The sequence below is a fragment of the Brassica oleracea genome, chromosome C9, assembly GCF_000695525.1.
Source record: "Brassica oleracea var. oleracea cultivar TO1000 chromosome C9, BOL, whole genome shotgun sequence".
In the NCBI taxonomy this organism is placed as follows: Eukaryota; Viridiplantae; Streptophyta; class Magnoliopsida; order Brassicales; family Brassicaceae; genus Brassica; species Brassica oleracea.
This window is the reverse complement of record NC_027756.1, coordinates 44504965-44529374: the sequence shown is the minus strand read 5'-3', so window position 1 is coordinate 44529374 and position 24410 is coordinate 44504965. Positions and strand designations below refer to the sequence as shown.

General features: G+C 34.6%; 1 protein-coding gene and 1 pseudogene across 1 annotated transcript; both read left to right on the top strand.

Moving 5' to 3' along the window:
- The first annotated feature begins 1491 nt into the window (after window positions 1-1491).
- LOC106315125 lies at window positions 1492-6368 on the top strand (annotated as a pseudogene).
- Window positions 6369-19551: 13183 nt separating this feature from the next.
- LOC106319493 (cytokinin dehydrogenase 7) lies at window positions 19552-22964 on the top strand. The gene is made up of 4 exons (XM_013757837.1): window positions 19552-20447; window positions 20597-20872; window positions 21565-21827; window positions 22469-22964. The coding sequence occupies exons 1-4, from the start codon at window positions 19734-19736 to the stop codon at window positions 22776-22778; spliced, it is 1563 nt and encodes a 520-aa protein (XP_013613291.1). The 5' UTR covers window positions 19552-19733; the 3' UTR covers window positions 22779-22964.
- Window positions 22965-24410: the final 1446 nt, after the last annotated feature.

Below are 24410 nucleotides of genomic sequence, written 5' to 3'. Positions count from 1 at the left end.
GGTTTAGGGTTTAGGGTTTAGAGTTTAGGGTTTAGGATTTAGAGTTGAAAAATGAAGTTTTGGAGATAAGATTTCAAATTTTGAAAAATAAAAAAATTAAAATTTTCAAAGGATAAACTTAGAAATGTGCTATTTTGGTCATTTTAGTTTTTGAGTGCTATTTTTGTGATATAAACTTAGAAATGTGCTATTTTGGAGATTTGCCCCTATTTTTATGTATTTTTATTGTTTTATTTTAAAAATATAATATTATTTGGAAATTCAATTTTGTTTCCTTTTTTAAAATATATCAAATATCAAATACTCAAACACTATTGGTCGGTGAATCTAGAGGTTCACCCCCAAGAATTTCTCATATAATAAATAATTAACAATAAGCAGTTGAGTTTTCCTCTGATGTATTTTGAGATTCTATGAAAAAGCATCTCATGAACCAGATATCAGCATCATATTTTTCTCTTACATTAAATGGTGTCCTTTTGTCATCCTGTTCATAACAAGCAAGAAATAAAATCTTCATTATTGCAACAAAGGACTAAAAGACAAATAAAATGACACAGAGACAGCTTTTCAAGGCCTAAGGATTAATACTTTAGTATTTCAACTTGTACACGTCATTTATATTTACTATACTAGATTAAGATTCGCGAGATGAACATTATATATATAAACTATTTTATGTATTATATGATTTTATATATTATGAAATAATAAATATATATTGATTAATAAAAGTCAGTAACTATTACATATATAATTAAATTGATGCGAACATATAAATCAATTTTATTAATTCAAACAATTTTTTTTTCTATTTGATAAGATATATAATTAAATTTAAATGATATTAACATACAAAATATATTTTTAATATTAATGTTTATTAAATGATGCTTCTACTCATATGATTTTTTGATCATTTATATCATTTATAGCAAAATTTTTAAATTATTGATAACAAAATTTTCATTGTGGGATTAATAGTTTTAATAATTTACAATTTTTTAAAAGTTAAGTTGTCAATTTTTTTTCAAATCTTTTATCAAATAAAATGTTCAATTAATGTAAAATTCACAACTAAAATATTTATGTATTTTATATGGTATATAGTTTAATTTAAAACAATATGTATATATATATATATCTTTTAATCTTAATAATTAATTAAATTAGACTTTTTACTTATATGATTTTGTAATCATTTTTATTTTGTCATAATAAAAAATTTAAACCATGGATCACAAATTTTGAATGTATTTTTAACATTGTCTATCATTTATTCATTTATAACATCATTTCAATATAGGCAAATATTTACGGTTGGGCGTGCGTAGCACTTACTGTTTATAATAGGAAAGTTGTATGAAAAAATAGAAAAATCATGGAAATTGAAGAGAAACAAATGAAGGATCGACAAAAAAAGCAGATAAGTCATAATGGAGGCTAGGGTTTTGGGAGGCGATTTTAGGATTGTGGGGGAGGAAGTGCAAGATGCTACAATGGAGGACATCGGGGGGGAAGGATAGACCGCCGGGAGATCCACCGGATGCTCCGGGTTCTTGGGTAAGGAAAGTCGTGGGGTGTAATAAGGGAGGAATGCAAGTTCCGGAGGAAGCTGTGGATGAAGAGTTTGTGGAGTCGAGATTGAAGTTGGAGTTTCCGAATGGTGAGGATGGAGAGCCGGAGATCACGATCGGCGAGGAGGTATTGGCGGCTATGAATAGCTTGTGGAAGAGATGCATGATTGTTAGGTTTTTGGGAAGGAACGTCCCTATTCTGAGTCTAACTCGAAAACTGAAGGAGTTATGGAAACCTAAAGGATCGATGTATGTCATGGATCTTCCTAAACACTTCTTTATGGTACGTTTTCAGAAGGAGGAGGAGTATATGGCAGCACTATCTGGTGGCGTTTGGAAGCTATCTTATGGTATAAGCATGGACTCCGGAGTTTGATCCGCTGAAGGATGAGATAGATACGACGCCGGTTTGGGTTTGTCTCTCCCATATTCCTGTGAACTTCTATCATAAAACGATACTGATGGGAATCACTAAGGGGCTAGGAAGACCGATCAAAGTCGATTTGACAACTTTGAAGTTTGAAAGAGCTAGATTTGCGAGAATTTGCGTGGAGGTGAATCTTAATAAACCATTGAAGGGGTCAGTGCTGATTAATGGTGAGAGATACTTCGTTTCATACGAAGGAATTTCTGCTATATGCTTGAATTGTGATATGTATGGACACCTCGTGCACGCATGTCCACAGAATGGCACGGAGCGAGCTATTGTTTCTGTGCCTACTCCAGTGATCACGACTCATGTGAATACTGAATCCATAGGAATGGAAACAAGGTTTACACAAGTGAGACATGCGAGGAAAAAGACCGACCCACAAAGACAGTCAGGAGATACTATGCGAAGCAATGATGGGAGAGATATGGCGGAGAATAAGATGAAGGAAGTATGCAATGGTGGTGTGGTGGAGAAGATCAATGTGTCGAATAGGTTTGGAAGCTTAACTGGAAGTAGGGAGATAGAGGAGCTACGAGATGATGTTGGGAGAGAGGAAGAGAATAAAGAAAATGAGAACACCGTTAATATAAATCTTGGAGGTTCAAGCATAATATTTGGGAAGGTGATGGCGTTTGCTGCAACTGGGGGCAAAGGGAATCAGTCAACAACCCGTCTAGGCCTTAAAGAAAAGAAGGCAAATAATCTGAGAAGCCCAATTCTTCAAAGGCCAAAACCAAAATCTTTTGGGCCTATGCACGGCCTAATTTATGGCCCAGCTAGAGGTGAGGTTAACTTATCGTTAAGTGGAAAGAGATTAAGAGTTGAAAAAGAGAGGATCGGAAGACGAGGAGGTGTTTTCGCCGGAGATGAAGGAGTAGATGGAAGTGAGAAAAATCCAGAACACGGTAGCGACCAGAGACACATACCGGCGCAATTGGATTTGACGGAGAATCTGGTTAAGGATGGATCGGAGCTTGGTGAGGGAGAAAGCTCGAAGGGTGTGGAGGCATAACGATTTGCCCCGATGATTATGCTAGTTGATAATAATGATTTGATGAAGTGCATTCTTTGGAATTGCCAGGGGGCAAATAAACCTCAGTTTCGCAGATCGATTCGATACCTGGTGAAGAGATTCAAAACAGATATTCTTGATGTCTTCGAAACGCACGCTGGTGGAGTAGCTGCGGGTCGAATTTGTCAAGGTCTGGGTTTTGAGAATTCGTTTAGAGTAGATGTGTGTGGTCAGAGTGGTGGCTTATGGCTACTATGGAGGTCAGAAATAGGAGAGCTGGAGGTGATAAAGTCCTCAGATCAGTTCAATTATGCTAGAGTAGGAAGTGGAACAGAAGTGATCAACTTGATCGTCGTGTATGCTGCCCCTACTCCAGGCCGTCGGTGTGGTCTATGGGCAGCTTTGGAGGAAGTAATCAGTACTACCGTTGGTCCGGTTATCATTGGTGGTGACTTTAACACAATTGTGAAATTGGATGAGAGAAGTGGAGGGAATGGAAAACTATCTCAGGACTCTTTAACATTTGGTAATTGGATCAATGACATGTCGCTCATAGACATGGGTTTCAGTGGGAGCCAGTTTACTTGGAAGAGAGGGAAATCAGCGAATACCTTTGTGGCCAAGCGGTTGGATAAAGTCTTATGATGCGCCCAATCGAGACTCAAATGGCGGGAGGCAAGAATATCACATCTGCCTTTCTTGGCTTCAGATCATGCTCCTTTATACTTACAGCTTACACCAGAGGTTCAGGGGAATGCGTGCCGACGTCTGTTTTGCTTCGAAGCGGCATGGTTACAGCATAGTGAGTTTCAAGAACTGTTGGCAGCTTCATGGGACCAAGACATTGATACAAGAGAAGCTCTCGTGGGGTTGGGAGTGAAACTCAAAAAGTGGAATAAGGAAGTGTTTGGGAATGTTCAACAGAGAAAAGAGAAGTTAGTTATGGAGATTAAAGAGATACAGGAGAAAATTGAGGAAGATCTTAGTGATGAGTTATTGGTAAAAGAGGGTGAGTTACTCAAGGAATTTGAAATAGTTCTGGAACAAGAGGAAGTAATTTGGTTTCAAAAATTGCGGGAGAAATGGATTGCTCATGGTGATAGGAACACTAAGTTCTTTCACATGTCTACAATCATCAGGAGGAGAAGGAACCGAGTGGATATGCTGAAAAATGATGATAATAAATGGATATTGGATGCGCATGAGCTGGAGAAACTTGCGGTGAACTATTTTAAAACTCTATACTCTTTGGAGAATGTTGATACTGATATACAGGGCTTACCGATGAGGGGTTTTGTGAGGCTTACGAGTCAAGATCATTCTACGTTGAATAGACCTTTCTCTGCAGAGGAAGTAGAGATAGCTGTAAGGAAGATGGGCAGTTTCATGGCGCCATGACCTGATGGCTTTCAACCAGTGTTTTATCGACGGTGCTGGGAAACTGTGAGCCCTTCAGTGGTCAGGTTTATACTTTGATTCTTTGAGACTGGGAAATTACCGGAAGATACAAATGATGTTCTTGTAGTGTTGATCCCGAAAGTGATTAAACCGAAAAGTATTACAAAGTTTCATCCTATAAGCCTATGTAATGTGTTGTTCAAAATAATAACGAAAGCTATGGTTGGGAGACTGAAGGGAATTATGAATAAGCTGATTGACCCTGCTCAGTCGAGTTTCATACCAGGCAGATTGAGTGCATATAATATTGTGGTAGTTCAAGAGGTTGCTCACTCGATGAGAAGGAAGAAGGGATAAAAAGGTTGGATGCTACTAAAGTTGGACTTGGAGAAAGCTTATGACAGGTTGCGCTGGGATTCTTTGGAGGATACATTAAGAGCAGTCGGATTGACTGAGGGTTGGGTTGGAAAGATCATGGAATGTGTCTCTGGACCCTCGATGAATATATTGTGGAATGGCAAAAAATCAGAGTCGTTTAAGCCATCAAGAGGGCTTAGACAGGGGGATCCTCTATCTCCGTACTTGTTTGTGATGTGTATGGAGCGGCTCTGCCAAATGATAAATAGTACTGTGATGAAAAAAAAATGGAAACCCATAAAGCTGTCTAGAGGTGGACCGCAGCTCTCTCATATCTGTTTCGCAGATGATTTAATTCTCTTTGCTGAGGCTTCAGTGTCGCAAGTCCGAGTGATAAGAGAAGTGTTGGAGACGTTTTGCAGAGCCTCTGGTCAAAAAGTAAGTCTCCCAAAGTCAAAAAAAAATTTCTCTGGGAATGTCACTCGAGAGAAAGGGTAGTTAATAAGCCGGGAGAGTGGCATTGCATCAACAAGGGAACTGGATTCTACAGAAAAGAATCAACAAAGATACATTTGGAGAGGTCCTAGAGAAGGTGGCATCACGCATATCAGGCTGGAAGAAGCAAAATCTGAGCTTAGCAGGCAGGGTAACTATGACTAAAGCGGTCTTATCGTCAATATTGACCGGTGCACTCCATGAGTACGATACATATGCCAGTTAGCACACTTGACAAGTTGGATAGCCTATCAAGAAGCTTTGTGTGGGGTAGTGGACAACATTTGATCTCTTGGGATAAGGTCTGCAGACCGAAAGGACCGAAAGCTGATGGTGGTCTTGGGATTCGAGTGTCGAGAGACATGAACAAAGCTTTGCTAGCTAAAGTAGGATGTCGTCTACTAAATGATAAGGATGGATTGTGGGCTAGGGTCCTACGAAGTAAGTATTGTGGGTGATATTCATGACCACTCTTGGATGGTTGTGGGGAGGAACGCTTCTTCTACATGGAGGAGTGTGGTAATGGGAATCAGGGAAGTGGTTGCAAATGGGCATAGTTGGGTTATTGGCAATGGGAGAGACATCAAATTTTGGACAGATAGGTGGCTCTCACGACAACCTTTTATGGGAGAGGCTTTGGTAGATCTTTCAGAGGGATATGAAAGCATAACAGCTAGAGAGTTGTGGCTAGATGGTGGAGGTGGGATCTCACCAGAATTCCCCCCTACATAACTGATGAGAGACGGATTGAGCTTGTGGCAGTGGTTGTGGACGCTGTAACTGGAGTGAAAGACCGTTTAGCGTGGGGAAAAGCTCCAAATGGGCAATTTACAGTTAAAACTGTATACGAGCTGATAACAAGAGATTATACTCCAAGACAGCAGATGGAAAGCTTATATAAAAGCATGTGGCGTGTGGTAGCCCCAGAGAGAGAGTTAGAGTGTTTCTCTGGCTCGTTGGGAATCAGGCAATCATGACGAATGCGGAGAGATATAGACGACATCTCTGTGGAACTGATGTGTGCCAAATATGTAAAGGAGGGGTTGAGACGATTTTACATGTTCTTAGAAACTGCCCTGCAATGGAGGGAATCTAGAATAGATTCGTCACAGGTACGAAGAGACATGCCTTCTTCTCGATGTCATTGCTTGAGTGGTTATAACGGAACTTATGTGATAACGATGCTCAAAGTGGGATTCCTTGGGCCACGACGTTTACCTTGGTTGTATGGTAGGGATGGAAGTGGAGATGTGGGAACGTCACTACAAGAAAACAGCAAGGATACTGAGGGAAAAAATCGTCGGAATTTCGTCGGAATAACGTTATTCCGACGAAATTCCGACGATTTTTTCCCTCAGTATCCTTGCTGTTTTCTTGTAGTGACGTTCCCACATCTCCACTTCCATCCCTACCATACAACCAAGGTAAACGTCGTGGCCCAAGGAATCCCACTTTGAGCATCGTTATCACATAAGTTCCGTTATAACCACTCAAGCAATGACATCGAGAAGAAGGCATGTCTCTTCGTACCTGTGACGAATCTATTCTAGATTCCCTCCATTGCAGGGCAGTTTCTAAGAACATGTAAAATCGTCTCAACCCCTCCTTTACATATTTGGCACACATCAGTTCCACAGAGATGTCGTCTATATCTCTCCGCATTCGTCATGATTGCCTGATTCCCAACGAGCCAGAGAAACACTCTAACTCTCTCTCTGGGGCTACCACACGCCACATGCTTTTATATAAGCTTTCCATCTGCTGTCTTGGAGTATAATCTCTTGTTATCAGCTCGTATACAGTTTTAACTGTAAATTGCCCATTTGGAGCTTTTCCCCACGCTAAACGGTCTTTCACTCCAGTTACAGCGTCCACAACCACTGCCACAAGCTCAATCCGTCTCTCATCAGTTATGTAGGGGGGAATTCTGGTGAGATCCCACCTCCACCATCTAGCCACAACTCTCTAGCTGTTATGCTTTCATATCCCTCTGAAAGATCTACCAAAGCCTCTCCCATAAAAGGTTGTCGTGAGAGCCACCTATCTGTCCAAAATTTGATGTCTCTCCCATTGCCAATAACCCAACTATGCCCATTTGCAACCACTTCCCTGATTCCCATTACCACACTCCTCCATGTAGAAGAAGCGTTCCTCCCCACAACCATCCAAGAGTGGTCATGAATATCACCCACAATACTTACTTCGTAGGACCCTAGCCCACAATCCATCCTTATCATTTAGTAGACGACATCCTACTTTAGCTAGCAAAGCTTTGTTCATGTCTCTCGACACTCGAATCCCAAGACCACCATCAGCTTTCGGTCCTTTCGGTCTGCAGACCTTATCCCAAGAGATCAAATGTTGTCCACTACCCCACACAAAGCTTCTTGATAGGCTATCCAACTTGTCAAGTGTGCTAACTGGCATATGTATCGTACTCATGGAGTGCACCGGTCAATATTGACGATAAGACCGCTTTAGTCATAGTTACCCTGCCTGCTAAGCTCAGATTTTGCTTCTTCCAGCCTGATATGCGTGATGCCACCTTCTCTAGGACCTCTCCAAATGTATCTTTGTTGATTCTTTTCTGTAGAATCCAGTTCCCTTGTTGATGCAATGCCACTCTCCCGGCTTATTAACTACCCTTTCTCTCGAGTGACATTCCCAGAGAAATTTTTTTTTGACTTTGGGAGACTTACTTTTTGACCAGAGGCTCTGCAAAACGTCTCCAACACTTCTCTTATCACTCGGACTTGCGACACTGAAGCCTCAGCAAAGAGAATTAAATCATCTGCGAAACAGATATGAGAGAGCTGCGGTCCACCTCTAGACAGCTTTATGGGTTTCCATTTTTTTTTCATCACAGTACTATTTATCATTTGGCAGAGCCGCTCCATACACATCACAAACAAGTACGGAGATAGAGGATCCCCCTGTCTAAGCCCTCTTGATGGCTTAAACGACTCTGATTTTTTGCCATTCCACAATATATTCATCGAGGGTCCAGAGACACATTCCATGATCTTTCCAACCCAACCCTCAGTCAATCCGACTGCTCTTAATGTATCCTCCAAAGAATCCCAGCGCAACCTGTCATAAGCTTTCTCCAAGTCCAACTTTAGTAGCATCCAACCTTTTTATCCCTTCTTCCTTCTCATCGAGTGAGCAACCTCTTGAACTACCACAATATTATATGCACTCAATCTGCCTGGTATGAAACTCGACTGAGCAGGGTCAATCAGCTTATTCATAATTCCCTTCAGTCTCCCAACCATAGCTTTCGTTATTATTTTGAACAACACATTACATAGGCTTATAGGATGAAACTTTGTAATACTTTTCGGTTTAATCACTTTCGGGATCAACACTACAAGAACATCATTTGTATCTTCCGGTAATTTCCCAGTCTCAAAGAATCAAAGTATAAACCTGACCACTGAAGGGCTCACAGTTTCCCAGCACCGTTTTAAATCTTGCCGACAGACCGAGGAAATTTCGACGGAATTCCGACGCCAACGGCTAGTTCGTTGGAATTTCTTCTGAATTTTGTAAAATCCCCCAACGGCTCTCCAACGGCTATAATATTTCCTCGGAATTCATCGGTTTTTTCCGAGGAACACATTTTTCGTCGGAATTTCCTCGGAATATTCCGACGGATTGATATTTACTCGGAATTCCGTCGGTATATTCCGAGGAAATTCCGAGGAAACCAAATTCCGAGGATTTCATTTTCCGTCGGAATGTCCGTCAGAATACCGTTGTTTTCTTGTAGTGCGTGTTTGGAGATAATCGACTTTGGAGGGATAGAGTTTAGTTCTTACTTGGCCAGAGAAGTGACGTGTGTTAAGAAGGCAAAGGAGGAAAACAGGGTTATTGACCAAAGGGTGGAGATAATGGTTGGATGGACGCCTCCTCGGATGGGGTGGATGAAACTTAATACTGATGGAGCATCATATGGTAATCCGGGACTGGCGTCGGCCGGAGGGGGCTGCGTGATGGTGATGGTGAGTGGTGTGGTGGATTTGCTCTCAATATAGGGAGGTGTTCTGCACCCCTGGCGGAGCTTTGGGGGGGGTCTACTATGTATAAGTAGTAGGCTGGAGGTGGAGGTTGATTCTAAAATGGTGGTGGGCTTTCTTATGACAGGGATCGAGGATACTCACCGGCTGTCTTTCCTGGTACGTCTGTGCCATGGCTTCTTGACGAGGGATTGATTGGTCCGAATTGTTCATGTATGTAGGGAAGATATCCGCTAAGCTGATGGTTTAGCTAACCTTGCTATTTCTCTTCCTTTTGGTTTTCATCGTTTTGATGTTGTTCGGATAAAGCTTGTTAGTTTGATACGAGAGGATGTCGATGGCTCATTACGGCCACGACAAGTTCGAGTGTAGTTTGAAGTTTTCTTTTTAATAAAATTGGGAGGCTTTCTCCCATCTTCCTACCCAAAAAAAAAAAAAGCAGATAAAATATTAAACCGGAGGGAGAGATAAAGTCTGGTTCTAGAAGCCAACGTCGTCGGTAATCTTGGTTCGAAAGTCAATCTATATATAAATCATCAATAAAAAAAAAAAAATTTTAAGTTTTTTTTTTGACTTAGTAGTTAGCACTAGTTAATTAGTTATGTACAAATTAAAAAAAACTTTGTGTAGTTTATTTTAGGAATATAGATATTATAAATTAGCTTACACGACTGTTTTGACTTCAAAATAAAATAGTGACCGATCTTTCAATTTTTGTAAAAGAAATTAAAAGCCAACGGCTTTAGTGGTATCGCAAACATTAATCTATTTTCTGTCAAGTTAACTAGTGTTTTTGTATGTGCACACGAAAAAAAACTAGTGTTTTTGTATAAAACGTTATTAAAACAACCTACCATTTAATGTTGCTACGCGATCCACACTTCACAATGTGGCCTAGAACTAAAATTTTATTGTATTGTGCAAAAGCGCCGAGATTAAAATTATTCCTAGTTTTGTCGACACGTAAACACATACCTATCAGTAGATTACATGTCATATTCAAATTTCTTTTACTACTATTATATCACAATAAGATCGTGGGATTTCTAACAAGGAGTGCATTTTATTTTGTTGTTTTTGTCGAGGAGATACATTTAACGTTCTAATCCAAAAATGAAAAGAAAATAGAAAATACATTTGACATGATCAGCTTAAGTTGAAAATACATAATAAATTATGTATACATAATATATTGTATATTAGTACATGCGTTCCAGTTACATTATCTAATCTATTTGAAAAATAATTATTATTTAGTCAAACATGCTTTCGCCAAATTATATTATCAAGTCAAATTTGTTAAGTACACGATGACACAAGACCTGCGTGCTCGTTAGTAAGGCGATACTGATTTTTAAGCAAGTTTTTAATCAATTCGTTTACTTTGTGCTTTTAAACTATTTTTGTGCTCTAACGCATTTTAATAAATGAGTTTTGAATAAATATATATACATTTATCCTTTTTGTTTTGTTACGTGTGTATTAACATTAAAATAAAAATTTTATCGGATTAAAATGAAACAAGTGACCGTCTTCATGACGGCAGCCTCTTTATTCCGGCTTATTGATCGAGACGTGAGGAACATCATCCTTGGAAGAAGTTCTTCAGAAACCTTCTATCTTTGTGGCTCACTTAATTGGAGATCTCACTTTTCACTTAAATTCATAATGCTTCTCTGTTTTTACTTTTTTTGCTTTGGGAGCATTGACTCTAGGATAACTTTTTTGTAAATCCTTTTTTTATTCTTGATGATATTAACTTACGTAGAAAATCTCTCATATTTTAAGGTTTGCAAAACTTCAAATAGAAGGTTTGAGGGTATTTTTCTCCAAAAGCAAAAAAATCTTATATTAAACTTTTCTATTTTACATAACAGTCATTCCTTGTGTTTAACAAAACTTAACTATTATATTATAATAACTATAAAGTATTATAAACAAAACTATAAATATTATATTAAAATATTCCATGTAAAAACATACAAACTAATTCATTAAATTTAAATAAGTTACATAATTATTCGGTATAATGACTTCCATAATGTTCACATATATGATCAATTGAGGCATTTTGAAATGATAAATGAACTTTTTTATTTTGTATCCTGTATTCAATTTTTTGTATTTTGTATTTGTTTGATGTAATACTATTTTTATATAATCTTTTTTGTACTGTTAATAAAATATTTTGTATTAAAAATGACTAAAATGATGTAACAAGAAAGTTAATAACATTATTTGAAAGTTACAAAAGCAAAAGGACTAGAAAGTAATGAACCTTAAATATAAGGTTTGTACACTAAAATCTTATATTTGAGGTTTCATTGTACAAAACTTTAAAATTTAAGGTTTTAAGATTGCTTTTGGAGCACACAAAATCTTATATTTGAAGTTATGAGGAATCTTTTGGAGATGCTCTTAGCAAAAAAAAAAAAAAAAGTGACCATCTTGTGATAGAAAGAAAATTGTATAATAGTTATTTTTTAGCAAAATAAGGCATATCCGCGTTAAAATATGTCGGATATAATTCGGTAAAGCAAAATAAATAATTGGTCATCAGTATTGAAGTGGGCTGTATATTTTCCGATCTTGTAATACCTAGAATAGAGACCAGTATACACATTCCTATTCTATCAACTGAATTTGGGGATTCGAGTGTTTCAAACCCTTTTCTATGCGACGTCTGCGTTGTCGATACTATAGTTGGTGTACTCGATGGAGGATAAAAATAATAAAACTAACTCTAGTACTTTTGTTTTTTAACCGTTATGTTGCTGATATTTCGGTTTCATCAGTGTTTATAGACAGATTGTGGGTAATGATCAGTTTACGTAGACAATTATCACCAATAATCCACATAGTTTGTTAGCGTTGAAACTTATATCTATTGTTATCAAAAAAAATTTAAATATATACTAGTAAGGTGTTGATTGTTTTAGTAGTTTTTAGTTTTTGGGTTTTAGATTTAAGTTTTTTTTTTAGATTTTGTTTTTAATTTTAGTTATTCGTTTTTTATTTTCAGATTTCGGTTTTGGTTTTTGATTATTCTGTATATTTCTAGTTTTCTAAAAAAATAACTGTAATTTTTTAAAAATAATAAACATATCAATCAAATATTTTAAAATACCATTAAAATAAATCAAAATTTTCATTGTTAAAATCTGCAAATAGTGAAGACACATAAGTTGTTTTCAGATTTTATTTTTGATTTTCAGATATTATTTTTCATTTTTTAATTTTTTTTAAAAAAAATTAAAACAATAAAACAAAATTACTAATAAATATGAAGTTTATACTTTTATCATTAAGTAATGGATTATTTTTTAATAGTATGCATTTTGATAAGTAATGGATTATAATTAAGAATATATTTTATCATTAATGGATTGATTATATAGTATGCATGTTGTTTATAAGTTACTGTAATTTTGTCTAAATAAATATTATGCTTGTTATTTAAAAAGAAACAAAAAAATATTAACTGGTTGTTTTTAAACTTTTGTTCCTCAAAGATATATTTTACTGGAAATGGAAATCTTAAAATATGTATAAGTAGTTAAAACTTAAAACAAAATTACCTTAATAAATATTTTTTTACTAAATTTTTATAGTCTTCAAAATTTCCCTTAAAATTGTTTATAGTATTAAAATATGTATAAATAGTTAAAAATTACCTAACTAAAATATTTTTACATATAATTTCATAGTTATTAAATATTTTAATTTTCTTTATTAAATTGTTTATAGTCTTCAAAATCTTCCTTAACTGTTATGTACACTTATGTGCAATATTCCTATGATCGTTTTGTTACATTCTATTAGTCGTGAATGTTATACAATTATAAATCGTCGCTGGGTTAATTGAGTAGAGGAACATTTTCTCTGATTATCGATATTAGAAACAGACAGAGTTAGCAAAAAAAAAAAAAAAAAAGAACCTGAAGAGTTCGAATGGTAAAAGCAGTTCAAGCGGTGCAGATCATGCAGATCATGCAGATCAATCGGATTAAGTGCAGATCAAAGCGGATCAAACGGAAAAGTGCAGATCAAACAGCTTATTACAGTTATTATAGTCGGATCAATGATCAAACGGATCTAACCGGATTTTAAATTTTAATTTAATTTTAAATTAAGTAACTATATATATAAGTATAACTATAAATTATTTTGATACAATTTTATATCATTGTTAGAATCTAAAATGATATGAAAATGAAAAAATTAAATGATATAAAATATGAGGAAAACTAATTTATTTAGACAGATATTAAAAACATATGAAATTTTTATGTTTTTTAAAGAACTGTAATTTTTACTTGAATTTAAAAATACATGATTTTGATATCGAATCAGGTTACAATTTTAACGTCTGATTACAGTTTATAATGAGAAAAACAATTTAAAAATAGAGTATATATTTAAATAATAAAAATTACAATAAAATACATAATATATAAATACAATACATAAATAACAATAAATATTGCATTAAAATTATGAAACTGTATTTTTAAAATTAAAATATGAAAATATTAGCAATTGACCAAATGTGTCTATCTTCCATTAATATATATATATATATATATATGTATATATTTAAGTACAATATTATACATTTACATAATTAAAAAACGCACACATCGTATAAATAATTTAGATAAATTTTCTAACAAAAAAAAATAAGTAAACAATTAAAAAATTTTGTATTGTAAAAGTTGTAAGTTAAATAGAATGAAAATGTGTTTTTTTATATAAGAATATTAAATATATAATTATTTTGTAATAAAATCATTTATCGGTCAAAAAAAATGAGTGAACCACCACCAAATACTAATATACAAAACTGCATGTAGCAGATATGTCTTTTTTCTAGAAAAGACAAAAAAATATTATCTGCATGCGGATCTCCTGCACAACAAATTTTAAAACCAGAAAATAGTGAAGAGGAGTTAAAACGTAGTTCTCCGGTAATCCATAGGATCCGCTTCTCTCCTGCCTTCCCTATTCATAACCTGAATAGGATATTTACTAGGTTCCATTGGTGTTTTAAACTACTTTATGGGACAGGATTCCGGAATTAGTTAATTTAATTCGGGCGGGATTTAGGAATTGTCCTCCTAAAATCTTTATATTTTAATCTTTAGTCGGTCCTCTTTTACATCATTTTAATGTTAAGTCGGTCACGATATTTATTTTGTAACTTTTAATACCTAAGTCAGCTATATTCATATGATAAAGTGAATTTGAATGCCCCACGATTATTACAGTATATAAATCAATAGTAAACCCACAATAATTGAAGGTTGCGATTAGAGAGACGAATGTCGTTCTACGTGTGGGTCATTTATTAACGTTTTATTTTATGCATGTGAAATAAATGAGAACATAGCATAAAATTACTCAATAAAACGCGTTACTGTTTATTACCGGAACAACACAAAATGATTACCTTTTTTTCCTAAAAGTATAAATAATCCTATGTTATCTTTTTAAATTGTACTTATCCTTTGAAATTTTAAAAGGTATTCAAAAGTAACATTTTATTTTAGAACAATAATTTAGTTGTATATCTCTATTTTCTTTCCACCGTTCCTGAAAATACGATTTTTTGGATTTTTTCTTTGTTCCACAAAAAAAGATTTTGTTTAATACAATTAATGTTTTTTCATTTAAAATTAATTCAGTCAGTGTGTATTCATGGTAACTTCTTAAATGCTTTATGAGTAAAAACAATTTTTTTGAGCAACGTTCGGTTTTGTACCAACTTCATTTTATTCTTTATAGTTTTTTTTTTCTGAAGTACAAAGAAAAAACTTAAGAAAATACCAAAAATAATGAAAAAAAAAAAACGTGAAAGCAAAAATGAAACTAGAAGAAAGAATCTTAAAAGGTGAAATCGAGAGATGTCTACAGGATCAAATCATACACAACCTAAGAACTGGATTTGAACAAGCCAGACTATGATGATGAATAGGAGCTTCATCCCAAGAAGAAGATGGAATCTAATGTGATGGATCTGCTTAAAATTTACTTGCCTAAGTATTTTTAACATTTGTTTTTCTGATTTTCTTTTAAGTTAGTTTTCTTTCTCTCTAAGAACTAACTAAAAAAATTGAGAAAGAGTAATATTCTAACAGATCTAGTAGCAAAAGTACCAACATATTAAAGACAAAGATTAGGCAAAATGGGCATTAGTTATTTTCTAATCTACGTGAAAACACACAAAAAAATAGTATATTCAGAAACGGAAAAAATATTAAATTAAAAACATGACTTATTGATATAGGTTTAGTCCAATATTTTTTCCCACATGACCTTCACTTTAATCCCAAAACTCTCGGGAACCATTTCACTCTAATTCATACGCTAGTGGATGATTATATATTGAGAATATTGAAACTTCCACTTTTATTGAATTCACAATAAAAACAAACTAAACTGAATGGCCACTAAAAAGTGCAATACGAAGACTTCCTATAAAGTTACCCATCCTAGTATTATCTCGTCCATCGTCCATCGAAGTACATACTCCCTCAGTTCCATAATATAAGATGTTTTACATAAAACACAAGAATTAAAAAACTTAATTTTTTAGAAAATAATATCATTAATAGCATAAATTTAAAATAAATTAACCAATCATAAATAATACAGTAAAATATTATTGGTCAATCAGTTTCCAATAAAGTTAAAATACTTTAAAAATATCAAAACATCTTATATTTTGAAACATCAATCTTCTTCAAAACATCTTATATTATGGAACGGAGGAAGTATATTATTATCGTTTTTATATAACCGCTTTACACATATCTCTATAATATTATTTGAGAAGTCAGTTTCATACATGTCGCGCTCACGTTAATTCTTACGACAAATCAATCAAAAATAATTAATTTAAATACAATTATTAACTTTTTATGTAGTATCCTTTCTATATTTTCCAGATAACATATATAATAAAAAAACATTTATAAAGTTTAAAAACAAATTTAAAAACGAAAATATATGTATATATAATATGATTTCATTAAAAAGGAAAGTTCACAAAATAGTAATATTACGTTTAAAACATATTTTAACAAAGAAAATATACTTTCAAAGTAATAAAAATACTTTCTTTATATCTATATTTTTTCTTAGATGAAAACAAAAATTATATTTTTATATAATGTGATTTCATAAAAAAATTCACAAAAATAATCTTGATACTAAAAATATAAATATTATTAGTTTAAAACATACTTTATACTATATAAAATAACTATATACTTCAAATTAATAGAAATATTTTCCTTATATCTATCTATTTTATAAGATGATTACATATAATAATTAAATAACATAATCCGCTATATGTTTAGTTGACTAAAATAATTTATAATTATTATTATTGAAATATTTTTTCATAATATTTAGCTGACTATAATATCTTACAATCACAGTGTTAGTGCTATTTTTACTTAAGTTTGAATTTGAAAGAATATATGTAACTCAATATACTTACAATATGAGTGAATCGACTAATCCAATTTATAAGCATATATAAGAGTAATGGTATAATTAGGGCTGAGATTATTAATCGAAGTTGCCGAAATGAACCAAAAAGTTTATTTTTCGGTTAGTTTGATTCAATTTGTTAAAAAAATGAATTTTGGTTCGGTAACTGATTAATTCATTTTTTATAAAAAAAATCCAGACAGTAGTTTTAACCAAAATTTCCAACTGAACAAACCAAAATTTGAATCAAGATAAACAAACTAACCGAAATAACCAAACCAAACTAACAAAATTTGAACAGAAATAATCGAACTAACCGAAATTAACCAATTTTTTTTAAATTTAAATCAAAAATTTATCCGAAAACAAAAAACTTCGGTAGTTTTTTTTTTAAACCGAGCTAACTGAAAATTGAACCGAACCAAAAAAAAATTGGTTCACTTCGGTGAGATTTTGCCCGACCCGAACTACCTTCTGCATGCCTAGGTGTGTAATTATGGGGTATTTCTTGGAGTGATTGTTTCATATTTCAGTAATTTAGAAGCTATCATAAAAACATAGTTACACTACAGAAAATTGTATTTAGCCATATTTATTTTTGTGCTAGAATTTTCTAATCACAAATAACTACAATACAGTCAATTTTTTTTTTTTAAATATATATATATTTGTGGCTAAATAGCTACTAATCATAATTTGTAGCTATTCAAATAGTACATGAACTACAAATTAACACCCTCAACCTTAAACACAAATCCAAATTTATTTTATAACCAAAATATAATTATTATACTTGTATATCCAAACTTTATAATCAAAATACTAGCTACCCATTTCACTGATTTAAAAGAATCACAGAAACATGTTTAGCGAACAGTATACGCAAATTTATGTGAAATCATTACATGCGTTAGACTGATTATATCAATCAGTAATAATGATTACAGACATATCGCTAACATTTTCATCAAATTGTTTTGGCAAACAGTATCTACTCCGTATCTTGTGTGTTAAGGTTTGCTGGATTAAACAAATTTTCAGTTAAGGAAATTAGAACTTTATTTGTACCAAAGATAGGTACGCTTGAAAAAATAAAACATCTACTGGTTTTACAAAAAGAAAAAACTGTAACGTATACTATAATGAAATGATTAACCTATGCCCATATGTTTCATCGGAAGAATAACAATCAGGTACATTGTTGTATCTGTGGATCTGTGTTAATCGTCAATCTAAAAATAAACATGATTTTAATGGAAACATTTATTTCAACCAGTTCTCTTTGTTTGCCCTTGTTTGTTTGGCCAATTGTTTCAACTAGCTCATTGAGTTATGGTGATGGAAACTCATTTTCTTGGCTTTTATGAAAAAACAATAACTACGTCATGTATTTATAATGCCGTAAGCATACAGACCAACTTTATTACACAATTAATTTCTTAGATTTTCTGCTTTCTTTTTGCCCAAAAAAAAAAAAAAAGATTTTCTGCTTTTTTTCTTTTTGGGCACGGGACAGATTTTGAGGATCCTTTAACCATTCTTTTAAGAATCGTTGAATCTTTTTCTTTTTTTTCCTCCTTTAGTTATCTTCACATAACTCAGGAAAATTGGTTTTTAGAGCAAAAAAATTGATAATTATGTCTTTTTAGAATAATATCTATTTTGTGTCATTTTTATTTATAATACCTTTTAATATTTTGAAAATAAATTTAATAAATAGTTTTACAAACAAAAAAAAATTGAAAAATAGTAACTATTGATAAAATACTTATATGAACTTAGTGATATTTTTTCAATTCTAAAAATGTTTAAATCATAATATTTAGATTTTGTTCTAAATAAAGTAAAAAAAGCATTCTACGAAGTAGAAAACGAAATCCACTTTTTTCGTTGAATCTACAATGTTTAGAATATGTGATCTACGTAAATAGGAGTATTCTAAAAATATTTAGAATACACATTCCGCGTTTAACCTACCGATCTAAAATCTTCAGAAATCAAAAGCTACACATTAATATAAATCTAAAACACGTAGAAACTGACTTCTACAGATTTACTGTAAATCTAAAACATGTAGAAACCAAAATCTACACATTACTATAATTTTAAAAACCTATAGAAACCGATTTCTACATATTAGCCGTATTCTACGGATAAGAAATCAGTTCCTAAAAATATGGAAACAAAATATTTGGAAAGATTCACTTTCATATTTTGAAAAAATCGATTTAAAAAAAACAAAAAAGCAAAAAAAAAAGTGGTAACCTTCTTCTCACGCCGTCTTCTATATTTCATTGATTGTTCACAAAATTTTAACATTATTTCTACCATGATTCATATCTATGCTTCCACGGATCGATCGGTCTATAATTCGAGATCGGTCGATCTGTATGAAATCGACTTTTGCTGATTGAGTGAAATGGACCAGAACGATCAGTATATGCTCCGCGTTTTTTTTGTTCTGCATAATGATCAGGATCGATCGATCTGTTCGCCCTTGTAATTTCGGATCGATCGTTCCCGCTTGATCGAACTCATTATTTATTATATTTAAAAATTACAATTTTAAGGGCATTATTGCCGTTTTGAAAATAGTTAACGTAATAGAACATAAAATATATGAGATTAGTTTAAAAAGACATAGTTATCATTTTTTTTGCTCTAAAAAACAAATTTTCCAATAATTAAATCCAATATCTTCGTTTAAACAACAAAACGAATCAAAAATACATTATTAAATAACATATTGATTTCAACGGCCGAATGAAATTTAAAAAATCAAACAGTAAAATAAGAATAATCCTAATGCTGAACTCAGTGGCTATTTATAGCTAAGCCACTGCTTCTCTCACCACAGACAAACAAAAAAAAGAGTTTAGTTCCAAAAGCTTCCACCTACGCTAGAGTCTCTCGAATAGCTAATCACACAACAACACACAAGAATGATAGCTTACATAGAGCCATACTTCTTGGACAACGAGTCCGACGCTGCCTCCGTCCTGAACGTCACCGGCAAATCTTCCGACGGTGTTTCTGAGTCACTCAACATCCAAGGGGAAATCTTATGCGGCGGCGCTGCGGCCGATATCGCCGGGAAGGACTTTGGTGGCATGAACTGTGTGAAGCCTCTTGCCGTGGTCAGACCGGTAGGATCGGAGGATATCGCCGGAGCGGTGAGAGCAGCTCTGAGTTCCGATAAACTCACGGTGGCGGCCCGTGGAAACGGCCATTCGATCAACGGCCAGTCCATGGCGGAAGGAGGGCTTGTCGTAGATATGCGGTCAACGGCGGAGAATCATTTCGAGGTTGGACATTATGGTGGTACGGCGTTTGTCGATGTCTCCGGAGGGGCATTATGGGAAAATGTGCTGAAGCGGTGCGTTTCGGAGTACGGCTTGGCGCCGAGGTCGTGGACTGATTACCTCGGGTTGACGGTAGGCGGGACGTTGTCTAATGCCGGCGTTAGTGGACAAGCGTTCCGTTACGGTCCACAGACGTCAAATGTAACGGAGCTAGACGTGGTAACGGGAAATGGAGACGTCGTTACTTGCTCGGAGATGGAGAACTCAGAGCTCTTCTTCTCTGTTTTAGGTGGTCTTGGCCAGTTCGGTATCATCACCAGAGCTAGGGTTTTGCTTCAGCCAGCACCAGATATGGTGATTACTTAAAACCCCAAAATTAAAATAATATTTTATAATCTCAATTTGATATTTATTTAATCCAATCAAAATCAGAGAATTTGGATTTATTTTTTAAAAAATGAATGATGACTGATTTTTAATTTTTATATAAATGATTGTATTAGGTGAGGTGGATAAGAATAGTGTACGCCGAGTTCGACGAGTTTACTCGGGACGCTGAGTGGCTTGTGAGTCAGAAGGACGAGTCTTCGTTTGATTACGTGGAGGGCTTCGTGTTCGTCAACGGAGACGACCCGGTCAACGGCTGGCCTACAGTTCCACTCCACCCAGACCAAGACTTTGACCCGACTCGACTCCCACAGTCTTCCGGGTCGGTTCTTTACTGCCTCGAACTTGCTCTTCACTATAGAGACTCTGACTCCAACTCAAGCGTCGACAAGGTAACTTTCAAACTCTCTACAATAATCTGTTAAAGCAACCGTTCATTTTTATGATCCGACGGTGGCGGAAGCTTCGGATGTTCCACAAACGGGCCCGTTTTTTTCTCGCTAATATTGACTCGACACGTATTTAATTCAGGACCGCTTTGAGTTTTCTCGACCTCCATGATTATAGCATATGATTCAAAAATAGTGAAAGAAAAAAAGATAATATAATTTATGAATAAGGAAATATAATAGGGTGTTGAAAGGGAATTATACAGTCTCTTGTCTGACTGCATAATATGAAACTGACCATACATTGGGTAATGTATCTTCCATTTTGGATTTTCTGACAAAAGAAAATTAAAATTAAATGTGATTCTTTCTTTCAAGTGCCCTCTTCTTCACCACGTTATTACGAAAACGACCTTTGTCTTCATTTCTCATTGAAACCCATAGTTACCTTTCTACCTCAATTATTTAGGTTAGGACACACTTGTGACATGTCCATTGGTCACGCGTTAGAGTTGTATTTATATTTTTTATATGCTAACGTTCTCAAGTAAACAACATTGATGGTTTTGATATCAACCGGTCCCAAAAAATGACTAAAAATCTAGCATCGTTTTATGTGGCATGTATCTGTTCATCCTTGCCAAACATATGTACTGAAAAATACCCCTGACCTGTTTTTTTTTCTTTATTGAAAGAGAATGGAGAGATTGCTCGGACGGCTGAGATTTGACGAAGGGTTGAGGTTCGAGGTGGATCTGCCTTACGTTGACTTTTTACTGAGAGTAAAACGGTCCGAGGAGATCGCAAAAGTGAACGGCACGTGGGAAACGCCGCACCCTTGGCTTAACCTCTTCGTGTCGAAGCGTGACATCGGAGATTTCGAACAGAAGGTCTTCAAGGAGCTTGTCAAGAATGGAGTCGGTGGGCCTATGCTGGTCTACCCACTCTTGCGAAGCAGGTGAATATCACCATCTCTCTTTTATTACTAGGACCCATTTTTTATCTCTTCTTTTTTGGGTTCGACAAGGCAATCTATCTATCTTAAAGAAGACCATTTATTACAAGATCGGTCTAGTTAAGTTTTTTTTTAATTCTGGCACGTGTTAATCAATAGTTTTAAGGTTAGTAATACGATGCCGTATTAGGTATTACGGTTGGGTGGGTGACGGAGTTAGATTGCAGCCGTCGTTAAGGTTAGCGTCATATTGGGAAAGAGTTGTGTCTGAAAGTTGAAATCTGTGGGGACAAAGATACGGTAATGGGACCCACAATATGCTACAGTTAATTTTATTTACTAATTTTCGTTTTTTAGTTGACAATCTTTTTGTACTTTACTGAGCTATGATGTATGGATCCGAGGCTAGTTTTGTCTTAAGATTTTTTACTTTATGTGGAAAACGAGATTTGCTGGTACTAACCGGTAGACGTAAGAAAATGAAATCATTCGAATGGATTACTGCAAAGAGACAAAGTGGCTGCCTAACTTTATCTTTATTGACCGATAGTCCTTTTATATTCGGCTTGATGATTTTATAATTGACTTTTTTGCTATTTAGTAGTGGTATTAAGTATTAACTATGAATGATTAATTTTTATCAGGTGGGATGACCGTACTTCCGTGGTTTTACCGGAAGGAGAGATATTCTACATTGTGGCATTGCTTCGGTTCGTGCCTCCCGGTGCTAAAGCTTCATCGGTCGATAAGTTGGTGGCTCAAAATCAGGAGATTGTTCAATGGTGTGTCAAAAATGGAATAGATTTCAAACTGTATCTTCCTCATTACAAGTCTCGAGAGGAGTGGATTCGTCACTTTGGAAACCGATGGTCGAGATTCGTTGATAGGAAAGCTATGTTTGATCCCATGGCCATCCTTTCACCGGGTCAAAAGGTTTTCAATAGGGCTCTTTGACCCCCTATTTTTCGTTTTTACTTCGGCATTCTTGAGTTTTGTGGGTTTAATGTAATTTTTATGTAATTCTTTTTTCCAATTGGCCTTTGCGTCTCGTCCAATTATGGAGTTCACTTCAAAAGAAAAACGTCCTTTTTTGTTCAATATAAAATTTTCCAGACATAATTTATACTGTATTTCTTTATATAACCCTATATTTAACACCAGCTAAGTAATTGACTTGAGTCTTCCTCTTAACCTTCCGTGAGATGATCAATTAGCTAAGGCTCCTTTAAATGACATGGACATGTGGAAGTAACACATCGATGAAATAAATCGCATGGAATGAATGTATAAGATTTTGGACTGATGTTCCCGGTTCGATGTTGCCTCGGTTATTTCACTTGTAAACCAGCTCCAAACTTTGGCTTGGAGCAAATTTTTATTTTATTTTTAGAAAAAAAAAAGATTTTGGACTGATGACCTTTCTGTGTGTGTAAATTTTTAATTCAAACAGCGTCAGTATTGTTCTGTAGGTGTACCACTGTTTATATATTTTTTAAAAATCGTTAGTAGTTAATTTATTCGTACCGGCCGGTTAGAGGGTTAATTCCAAAACTCCTTTCATACACGCTAGCAATATGTAATTTAACCCATAAACTAAAGTATCCATTCGGTTTGGCCAGTAAACTTTACTACGTATTGAAAAAAAATTCGCGTATAAGTATTAGTTTAGTATTATTGATTTTGCGCTGATGACCATTTTGTGTATGTAAATTTGGATTTAACCTGCGTCAATATTATATACTCCCTCCGGATACAAATGTATGATGTTCTATCTTTTTATTTTGTATATAAATGTATGATGTTTTGAGATATAATTAATGTATTTATTTTTAAAATTTAAACATAAATTAAAAAGTAAAATTATGAGTGGTGAAACTTTATTGATATAACCAAAAAATAACAATTAAAATAGTGTATTTATTGTTTCTTAATATGTGTGTAAAACTTTAAACATCATACATTTAAATCCAGAGGGAGTATATGTTATAAACCATACGATGGATGTCCATAACCGGCCCGGTCTATAACCGGTCCGGTCTATAACCGGCCTAATACCAAGAGAGAGAGGGACGGCCCAACCTTAGAGAGAGAGAGGCGGCCGCATGAAGAGGAGAGAGAGGCGGATTAGGCTTTAAAGAAAATAAAACTCTATTTCCTTTTCCTTATATTTGTACATTTTCTATATTTATGTCTTTCCTTTTATCTCTTTGTAACTCTCGTATATAAGGACACGTTATGATTGAGTAATAATACACACAACTTACAGATTCCTAACCCTTAAGTTCATAACACGTTATAAGCACGATAGCCTCTAACACCCTGAGCCTAAAACCAAATCGCTAAAACCCTAAAACCCTAAATGAAAAGGAATATGCCTTGGAACTTCGAAGAGTCCGTTCTCCCAAACCGTGAGGACCCAGAAAACGATCAAGATATCAAATCGAATCCCTTGCCGAGACGAATCAGTCAGTGAAAACCGCTTGTCGATCTGACCACCGACGCGCCCTCACGCACATATACAGTGCGCGCCGATTTGCTTTGGAACCCTAATCCGAACCCGACGATACCGACGAACCCTAATCTGTT